This window comes from Crocodylus siamensis, chromosome 15 (genome assembly GCF_052110815.1).
Source record: "Crocodylus siamensis isolate JL-2025a chromosome 15, ASM5211081v1, whole genome shotgun sequence".
Lineage (NCBI taxonomy): Eukaryota > Metazoa > Chordata > Crocodylia > Crocodylidae > Crocodylus > Crocodylus siamensis.
Genome location: NC_143409.1, coordinates 55,246,929 through 55,256,338, shown reverse-complemented (window position 1 = coordinate 55,256,338; position 9,410 = coordinate 55,246,929). Strand labels below are relative to the sequence as shown.

Sequence of the window (9,410 nt, the reverse complement as noted above, 5' to 3'; positions counted from 1 at the left end):
AGGCTCCAGCGCCAGCATCGCACCCGGCCGGCTGCCCACTCTTAAAGGCGGCCGCGCGGCAGCTGCAGTGGGGGTGGGCGCCGCGCCGCGCGCCGCCGACAGAAAAGCCCGCCGCCGCCTCCCCTTTAACCAGCACCCCCCACCCGCCGTCCCCCCAACACCCCGCCGGAGCGCGGCCGGACAGGGCCTGGCCACTGCCCGCGCCGCCGCCGCCGCCGCCGCCGCCGCGCACCTGCCCCGAGCACCTTCCTCCGGCCCCACCCTGGGCCCCTGCCCCAGTGCCCCGTGCACCTGCCCCCGGCCCCGGTGCACTGTGCCCCTGCTCCCAACCTGGCACCTGCCGCGTGGGTCCCACGCACCTGTCTCCCAGCCGGGGCACCTGGTCCTCTAACTGCTCCAGCCCCTGCCCCAAGTGACCCATGCGCCTACCCCGGCACCTGCCCTGTGCACCTGCCCCCAGCCCCCAGCACCGGCCTCCAGTGCCCCGGTCTGCACCCTGCCCCGGTTTCCGTGGCAGTGCCACCAGCTGCCCCACACTGCTCTTGACCCCCAGAGCTCCCTGCTCTCTATGGAGCCAGCCCCTCTCCTTCCCTCCTACCGCAGCACCCCAAGCCCTACCCCTTCTCCACCCCTAGGCCTGAGCCCCTCCATGCATCCCCCACAGCTGGCCCCTGTCCTAGACAGAGGTCGAGGGGCAACAGGGTCACTGCAGGGGGCTGTCACTGCTAGCGTGACAGCAGGCGTGCATGCTGAGGGTTGTGCAGGGTTTGTGTGCACAGGGCCAGACCCAGCGGGCCCAGGGCAGCCTCTGTGCAGTGACTGGGAACAGGATCACTAGCTTGCACACGTGTGTGTGCACCATCCGAAGTGTACAGTTACATGTGTGCAACACCACAGCAGGGGTATACATCAAGCGTGCACACCGTCCTTTGAGCACCATCATGTGTGCACAAGTGTGGTGTGTGCACCACCCCAAATGTGAGCCATCACAACTGTGCGCCATCATGTGTGCACCACTGTGGGCATGCACTATCACATGTGTGCACCACCACAAGCACATGCCATCTCATGTTCCAACTGTGTGTGCACATCACCCCCGGCTTATACCATCACATGTGCACATCATCATGTGTGCACTAGTATGTGTGCGCCACCACATGTGTGCACCATCAGAAGCCATGGAACATCAGCCGTGGGCAAGAGCGCACGGGGAACAGAGGCACTCCGGGCGTGTGGACACGGACACATGCTGGGGGCGGGGGGGCATGTGTGATGCTCACATGCACACACGCGCAGTGTGCTCACAAGGCGGCGGTGAGGACCTGGGGCTGGGCCACCGGAGGGTGCCAGGGCTGCGAGGGGGTGAATGCCTCTCCCCCGGGCAAGGGGCCGGGCACCGAGGGCGAGAACGCGGAGGCCCCGGGCCAGCGAGCGCAGGCCCCCCGGCGGGCTGTGACCCCGCCGTGCGCGGTTGTGTAACGGCTCCCGTTAGTGGGTCAGGAGAGCCGGCTCGGGGGACCGCGACGGGCGTTTCTAGGCCACCGCCGAGCTCCAGCAGGCACAGGCGTGCCTGATGCAGCGTGCGGCACGCGTGTGCAAGGGGACTCGGGCGTGCAAGGCATGGAGGCGCAGGGTAGGGCAGGCGGGGGGCGCTGGGGGGCAACTGAGAGGCGGGGACACCTGGGAGAGGAGTGGGGCGGGGCTGGGAGCCGGACCTGGGGCCTGCCCCAAGGAGCTTCCCGGGGGCCCGCACGCCGGACCGCGGACCAGAGCCGGGCGGCACCAGCTGGAGGGCGGAGGGGGCGGGGCCTGCTGGGTGACGTAGAGGGCGGGCGGGGCCAGGCGGCCACGTGGAGGCGCTGGGGTCATATGGAGGGGGACGGGGCGGGGCCGAGCCAGACCGTGCTGGAGCCGCGAGCTGGTAGGAGCGGGGCCGGGCCGGGGTTCAGCCCCCCCCTCCGCCCCCGGGCGCGGCGGGGCGGGGCTGGGGCAGTGCGGGGCGGGGGGCAGCAGGGCGCGTCCCCCCCCCCCTCCCCTCCCCTCCCGGGGGCAGTGGGGGGCACGGCCGGGCCGAGTGACCAGGCTGCGCCTCGCTGCCCCGCAGGGCAGGGCCCGGCTGCTCCCGGAGGGGACGGCGCCCCGCCATGAAGGCCGCCTGCTGCGTGAGTACTGCCCCGGCGGCGCTGGCGCGGGCTCCCCCTGCCGGCGGGGGGCGAGCCGGCGGCGCGGGGCGCGGGACCGGCCCTGACCCCGCCCTCGCCCCGCCCCGCCGCAGGTGCTGGCCGTGTCCCTGCTGATGGTGCCGCTGCTCCGGACGGTGTCTCAGCGTCTCCTCTCCATGGCCGCGGAGCCCTACGCCCCCGGCAGCCTCTCGGCCGCCTTCGTCACCTGCCCCAACGAGACCGTGGCCAAGGAGATCGCCAGGTGCCCGCTCGGGCAGGCGGGAGCCCGGACCCCGGGGTTGTGCCCCGCTCGGGGGAGGGCAGGCAGGGTCGGGGGCCGGTGGGCAGAGCGGGAGCTGGGGTGGGGCACCCGGGGGTCGGGGGCTTGACTCGTGTCCGTGTGGAGCAGGGCGGTGGTGGAGAAGCACCTGGCAGCCTGCGTCAACATCGTGCCACACATCACATCCATGTGAGTATGGAGCGGGGCATGACTTATCCAGCCCTGTGCTAAGTGAGGGCCAGGGGGTGCTGGGGCATCTCAGAGGCTGATGCTCACTGGCCCCCGCTGCTCCTGGTTTTCCAGATACGAGTGGAAGGGGAAGATAGAAGAGGACAGCGAAGTGCTGCTGGTGAGTGCCCCGTGGGTGTGGAGCCCGGGCTAGGACCAGGGCCGGGGCCCCGAGGTGCCCTCTTACCCTCCTCTCTCTCCCCAGATGATTAAAACCCGGAGCTCCCGGATCCCAGCGCTCGCTGAATATGTCCGGTAAGTGCTTTTGCTGATTTGGCAAAAGCCTGGAGCAGGAGGAAGATGCAGCTGCCCCTAGGGGTGGAGCAGTGGGATCTGAGCACCCTGCCCCGCAGAGCTGGGACACCAGATAAGGTGAGGTGCTCAGCCCTGACCCCACTCTGACCTCCCATCCCCCTGCAGGTCCGTGCACCCGTATGAGGTGGCTGAAGTGATCGCCCTTCCCATCCAGCAAGGGAATGCCCCCTACCTGCAGTGGGTGCAGGAGACTGTGCCCTCCACGTAAGACCTGCCAGGGGGCAGGGGGCTGGTCCAGCCAGAGCCGTGTGTTATGGGCAACCACAGGCAATAAACCACATGCAGACACTCATATTGGCCAGGTCAGCCCCTCTTTCATATGTAGCCTTAGTGGGGACTGCCAGGGCCCCTGGGGTCTGCTGGCTTGGGGGTAGGTAAGAACAAGGAAGGGCCGGTGAGCCCGGATGCCTGGGTTCTCGTGCAGGAGCCCCTAGTGACGAGTGTGAGTCTGGCTGCAGCAAGCTCTTTATTCTAGGTGTCCGTTTGTACAGTCAGACAGCGGCGGCAGTGGCAGCACACGGGTGGGGTGGGAGCGGAGGTCCGGGTGGCGTCTTTACAGCATGGGGGTGCAGGTGGGGGCATAGCTGTGCTGAGGAGACCCTTCTTCCTACCCTCTTTGCCAGCCCCAACCCATCCTAGTGGTGTCCCCCCTGGCCCCCAGCTCTGCTCCACTGAACCCTCTGCTGTGCCCCCCACCCCCGGCATGCCTCCTTTTAAATAGAATCTTTACAAAATAATAATAAAAAAGCAACAAGAAAATAAACCCTTTAAGTACCAGAAAGCCTCTGGCTGGTGGAGGTGGGGCCCCCAGCCCCCACTCTGGGTCCACACCAAAAGAGGTAGGACCCTCTCCTCCTCCCTCCCTGGAACACTGCCCCTGCCCCCAGCCCCAGGATAGGCAGGGTCACGTGCTTGTCTGGGGAAAGCCACCCCCATGGGGACAGCCTGTCCCAGGCACCACCATGGTCTCAGGCCAGCAGGGCAAGTGCAGGGCCATCCCAACCTGGGGCTGGGGGCAGCTCTGTGCCCCTAGAACATACCCCCATTCCCCCACTCCACCAGATACTGTACTGTGCCATCCAGTGTGACCCTGCGGGCCAGGACCCGGACAGCCTCTCCCCGTGCCAGGCACCCCATGGCCCCAAAGTAGGTGCTGCTGGTTGGGGGGGCGGTGGTGGCAGGGCACAGGGTGCCAGAGGAGGTGGGGGTGGCAGCTGGGTGCTCAGGCCGGCGCTTGCTGCTGGGGGCTGGGCGGTCCGCATGGGGCAGCAGGGCGCAGGCAGGCGGGTGTTCAGGGCTGTCACGCTCTGGGGCAGAGACCTCACGGGTGTCTGGGCCAACGACCGTGCTCCTGTACCAAGAGGCAGGGGTCAGGGTGAGCCTCCCTTACCACCTGCAGCCAGGGCACCCATCACCCCAGCCTGTCGCCACCTCGTAGGACTACAGCCCAAGGCCCGTGCATGAGGCCACTGGCTGGCCCTGCCCTGAGCTCAGACCCCAGCCTGGCCCCTCACCTCAGGCTGCGGGCAGTGTTGGCCGATGGGTGGAAGGAGGCGAACATCCTGATGGGAGCGCTGTGGGAAACAATGAGACTGAGCACCAAGTTGCCAGTTTCCCCCTAGACCCCTGCAGTTCCTGCCCCCCTGCTGGACCCCTTTGCTGGTCCTTGCCCCATCTCACCTCTCCAGGCAGCGGGCGTCAGTTCGGCGGAAGTTGTAGGAGCTTGAGGAGCCGCCGTAGGCCTGGCTAGTGCTGGCCGGGGTCTCCACCACCTCCTGTATGAAGAAGGAGAGATCAGTGGGGCTGGAAGGAGGGGACGGGGCTGGTAGGACTGCCCGGGGGCTGGATACCTGCGTGAGGGCTTTGTCCAGCCGCCACCGCTCCTTGCTGCTGCGCAGCTCCATGGTGTCGGCAGGCTCCAGTGGGACCCTGCGCCGTGCCAGCCTCCGGCGTCCTGCCCCACTGCTGCCCTGCCCTGAAAGGAAGCTGTAAGAGACCCTCCTTATCTGCACAGCACGGAGGGGCCGCGCCCGTGCCCTGGGAGGGGTCCTGCCTAGCCCCCAAGCTCCCCCTGGGCCTGCTTGGCACCTGCTGCACCTTCTTCCCCAGTCCTTTGCCTGACCCCACTTCCCTCAGCTCTGCCCCGTTTCTGTCTCCCCTACCCCTGGAAAGGGTTAGTGCGTGTGTGGGATGGGGGGACTTGCTCACCTGCTGCCTGTGAGAGGGGGCTGCCCCAGAGGCTGCTGGGACATAGGGCCCCCATGCCCCAGGGGCAGCTGGGGTGCAGGAGGTGGCACGCGTGTGTGCAGCCCAAAGAGACCCTTCCGCTTCTTGATCTCCTTTCCGGAGATGAACCTATGGGAGGGGAAAGGCCAGTCAAACCCTGGGGGACAGGTGCATGCACAGGGACCGAGCTCCAGCTGAGGGCCCTGGACAAGCCCAGGTAAGTGCCAGGCCTGGGTGGCTCTGGCTGCAGGATGCTGGTGGCCCCATGTGATCACAGGTGCTGGGCTCAGTCTGGAGGCTCGTCCCACCTGTCCTTGTGGCTGCTCAGGGCACTCAGCAGCTGGCTGTAGCGGTCCCCCTTGGGTGTGTCGGCCAGCTGCAGGGTAAAGAGCAGGGCGAGTTAGAGCAGCCCAACCCAATCCAGCCTACAGCCCCTCCTCTCCTTCCCTGCCCACACGGCACCCTCTCCTGCCCCTGCCTCTCTGCCCACCTCTCCCAGCAGCAGGTTGTCCCAGTTCTCATTAGCAAAGGGCAGAATCTCCCGCTCAAAGTCAAAGTACTTCTTCTTGCAACAGATACTGAGGTGGTAGAGGATCAGGTGAGCCACGTCCACCCTATAAGAAGCCAGGATCAGGGTTGGAGTATGGGCAGGGGCCAGGTAAGACAGGACAGAGGGGCTGGGATCACTCACCATCTCAGAGGCAGTCTGCGCACGCTCTCTGGGCCACCCGTGCAGACACAGCACTCAAACACATAGAACCTGCAAAAGACCCGCATCAGGGACCAGCATGAGCATAGCCCAGCACCTCCTGTCATGGACACCCCCACTCCACGGCGAAGGAGCAGTGTTAGCCCAACAGCTGGGACCCCAACCTGAGGAATCCTAGATACTGCACCCTACCTGCACCATCAAGCAAGGAGGTGACTGCACGCACCCCCCCCTCCTATGCCACAGGACAGAGTGAGTACTTCCGCACTGGGGAAGCTCAGCACCCCCCTTACCTGTCACCATAGAGCAGCGGCTTGCTCAGGCACTGGGTGCAGGCCTCATGGAACCACTGGGCGCAGCGGCAGCACTGCAGCATCTTCAGGTTCCACCTGTGGGAGGAAGCAGGAGGGCAGCAGGCTAAGTGCACAGGTCAGCCCTGTCCCATCTGACAGGTGTGCACAATTGCTGCCAGGACCACTGGCTCCCCCACCCCTTGCTACGCCCCAGCACCCATGCAGGAAGTCCCCAGGGCTCCCCACAATGCGGATCCTGCTCCAACCCCAAGGCAGCCCTAATTCCAAACTCTCCAGCTTCACTGCCTGCTTCTGAGCCCCATGCCACAGGCTGAGCCCATCTGGAACCACGATGCCACTCAAGGTAAGAGCTCCCAGCTCTAATACCTGCTCCAGAGCTTCAAGCCCTGCCCCGGACTCCAGTTGGAGCTGGTCTAGACTGGTGCCTGCACCACGATGGAGGCTGACCTAGAGCCTCCGGAAACCCCCCACCACCCTAGAGCCAGCTCCAGGCCCTTCTAGATCTGGGAGACTCCAGGGAGGAAGGGGAAAGACACTCACTCTCCTGGTCCACCGCAGTAGCAGTAGCACTGCTGCCGATTGGTCAGATGCACCGGGTCCCACTCCAGAGCCTTCAGCTGATATGGCAACACCATCTTCATGCTCAGCATGGCCTTGGCATAGGGGCCTTTCTTGAGGGCACCACCCCTCTGCTCAGGAGAGAGGGAGGGTGTCAGGCCAGGAGTGGGTGCAAAGGGCACAGGGGTCAGGAAGGGGGTGGGGGTCCAGCTCACCTTGGTGGCCACAGCAAAGACGCACTGCCTGCACGTCCAGGAGCCAGGTGCTCCTGCCCCATTGCCACCAGCCTCCAGCACTGTGGGCAGGTGGCATGCCTGGTGGTAGGCTGTGGGGACAAAGCATGGATGAGATGGGTGGTAGGGTAAGGGAGCCGTGGGGCAGGAGCCAGGAGCCACACTCACCATGCCCACATTTTTCGCACCGCACCAGCTGGTTCTCTGGGCTCACAGCCTCCGTATAGCACACACAGCAGGTCTGCTCCTCACCAGGCACTGCCGCTGCAAGAGGTGACAGAACCAGCCCCATGACTGCCTGGGGGACCCAGGCAGGCAAGGGTTGGGGTGGGTATTGAGGCAGGGGTGAAGGGAGGGAGTGGAAACCTGTGATGAGGCCCAGGTACCGCATAGGGTGCTGCTAAGCCAGGCCCCTGGCTGCGGTCTTGGGAGCCAGCTGCTTACCTGGGTTGATGTCCTTCCAGAGAACGAGAAACTGGGAGTTGTCCTCAAACTGCACCAGACAAACCTGCCGCGAGCTGTCCACCTGTGTGGGGAGAGTGGTGTGAGGGGGGGTGGCAGTAGGGGTCTGGTGGAGGTGGGGGCCCAGGCCCTGCACTCACCTTCTTGATGGTGCCCAGGTAGAGCAAGCCATCGGTCCAGCGAGCCAGCACATCCTGGCCCTCCCAGAAGCGGGGCCGGCTGGGAGCGGGGAGTGGGGCTGTGGAGGCAGCTGCTGGGCGCTTCCAGGGGCCGGAGGCCAGGCGTGAAGTTGTGCGTGTCACCCGGGAAGACTGGGTGGGCAGCTCGCTCGCCATCACATTGTGACCAACCTGCTGCATGCAGCGAGGGTCAGCCCCAGCTGCCGAACCTAGGAGTCTGAGGCCCCCCCCCCACCAAATCCAGTTGCCTCCCTCTCTCCTTCCTGTGGTGTGGTTCACTCCACCCCACTCAAAGGCTGCCGACCACGTGAGGGAGGACGGGCCAGGAGCACAGCAAGAGGTCTGAGCCTCCAGGCCTGGTCCTGGAGAGCTCTTACTGTGGGACTGTCTCTCAAGTGCAGGAGCTTCGCACAACCTGGAGGTTTTGCAGGGCTCCCAAGAGGTGTCCGCCTGGGGCCTCTGGCAGGCATGGGGTTTTGGGGAGGTCTCAGCCTATGCCCCCTCGGGCAAGCGTGGGGTTTGGGAGGGGGAGAGGGTCTTAAGTTCAGGTCCCCTCTGACAGGTGTGAGACTCCCTAGACCCCACATCTAGGAGGCTGGATCTGCTATTTGGGGGAGGGTCTTCCTTATGTGAGCCCCTCTCTGGGGATCCATGGGGGCAGGACCCTGGGACGTGGGGCTGTCTCTGGGGCAGGGCTGGGATTTGGAGGTGCCTCAGAGGTGGGGTCCATGGGGGGCCCTGCATGGGAGGTGGGGGAGTGTTTCAGACCAGGGACCCCCATCAGGGTTGGGAGGCAGGGGTCTGGGCTGGGAGCATCTCGGGTGCAGGAACTCCCTGAGGTCTCTGACTGACTGGGGGTGGGTCACAACCGGAGAAGGGGCGCCCCTTGCCTCTCCTTCCAGGATGGGGGAGGGGAGCTTCCTGCCCCTGGCCGCTCCCGCCCTTACCAGGTCTCGGTGTCTCCTGCAGGGGTGGGGGCTGGCACTCCCCGGTCCCCGGCCCGGGAGGGGGTATCTGCGGGCCAAGCGGCCGCGGGGCCCTCAGGGGCTAAAGAGCAGGACCCGCTGAGGCTCCATCGCAGCAGCCCGAGCCCAGTGACGCAGCAGCCGCCGCCGCCGCGGCCGCCAGAGCAGGGAGGAACGAGGGGGGATGCGGAGAGACGCCCGCGGAGGGGACCCCCCCTAACGCCCCCCTCCTGGCGCTGCCTGGGACTAGGCCCTTGGCACCCCGACCCCTCCCCAGGCCAGGCCAGGCGTGGTCTGCAGGTGCCCCCCCCTGGCGCTGGGGGCAGCCCCTTCCCCACTGCTCCTGCCCGGGGCCGGGGCCGGGGCCTCAGCTCCGTGCTCGGGACACGGGAGCCGAGCAGTCCCCTCCCCCGCTGCCCCTGCCCCACTCGCCCACCCCAGCTCCCTCCCTGCTCACAGCCCCTGCCCCAGCGTCCCCCGCCGCCGCGGCCGCCCCTCGCTTCACCCAGCACCGCCTCCCCGGCGGCCCCGCTCCGGCCCCGGCTCCTCCGGCCAGGCCCCCGAGCCTGCCCCATCCCCTCCCACCTGCCCCGTCCCCGCCCACTTCCCCCCCACACTGCCCCATCCCCTCCCAGCTGCCCCCCAAACTCCCCCGTCCCGTCCCTCGCCCTCGATCCCCTCCCACCTGCCCCAGCCCCTCCCACTTCCGCCCACCTGCCCCTCATAACTGCTCCTGCTCCCACTCCGCCCCCTCCCCCCCACCGCCCCCTGCTTCCTGC

General features: G+C 66.7%; 2 protein-coding genes across 5 annotated transcripts; one reads left to right on the top strand and one right to left on the bottom strand.

Moving 5' to 3' along the window:
- Window positions 1-1,883: 1,883 nt before the first annotated feature.
- On the top strand, window positions 1,884-3,277 carry CUTA (cutA divalent cation tolerance homolog). 2 transcript variants are annotated; one of them, XM_090028249.1, is made up of 7 exons: window positions 1,897-1,921; window positions 2,105-2,162; window positions 2,276-2,424; window positions 2,572-2,631; window positions 2,746-2,791; window positions 2,876-2,925; window positions 3,091-3,277. In XM_090028249.1, exons 2-7 carry the CDS (start codon window positions 2,145-2,147, stop codon window positions 3,191-3,193), a joined length of 426 nt encoding a protein of 141 aa, XP_089884375.1. In that variant the 5' UTR covers window positions 1,897-1,921; window positions 2,105-2,144; the 3' UTR covers window positions 3,194-3,277. The 2 variants fall into 2 exon arrangements, with proteins under 2 accessions (XP_089884376.1, XP_089884375.1); XM_090028250.1 differs by lacking the exon at window positions 2,105-2,162 and having other exon boundaries at window positions 1,884-1,921.
- A 161-nt stretch (window positions 3,278-3,438) lies between these two features.
- PHF1 (PHD finger protein 1) lies at window positions 3,439-8,864 on the bottom strand. 3 transcript variants are annotated; one of them, XM_090028247.1, is made up of 15 exons: window positions 8,614-8,864; window positions 7,628-7,840; window positions 7,470-7,551; window positions 7,194-7,289; window positions 7,008-7,117; window positions 6,775-6,923; window positions 6,214-6,309; window positions 5,903-5,971; window positions 5,702-5,825; window positions 5,520-5,587; window positions 5,194-5,340; window positions 4,836-4,971; window positions 4,666-4,760; window positions 4,500-4,559; window positions 3,439-4,336 (listed from the first exon to the last, which is right to left on the bottom strand). In XM_090028247.1, exons 2-15 carry the CDS (start codon window positions 7,820-7,822, stop codon window positions 4,015-4,017), a joined length of 1,749 nt encoding a protein of 582 aa, XP_089884373.1. In that variant the 5' UTR covers window positions 7,823-7,840; window positions 8,614-8,864; the 3' UTR covers window positions 3,439-4,014. The 3 variants fall into 3 exon arrangements, with proteins under 3 accessions (XP_089884373.1, XP_089884374.1, XP_089884370.1); XM_090028248.1 differs by having other exon boundaries at window positions 7,628-7,837; XM_090028244.1 differs by lacking the exon at window positions 8,614-8,864 and having other exon boundaries at window positions 7,628-8,600.
- Window positions 8,865-9,410: the final 546 nt, after the last annotated feature.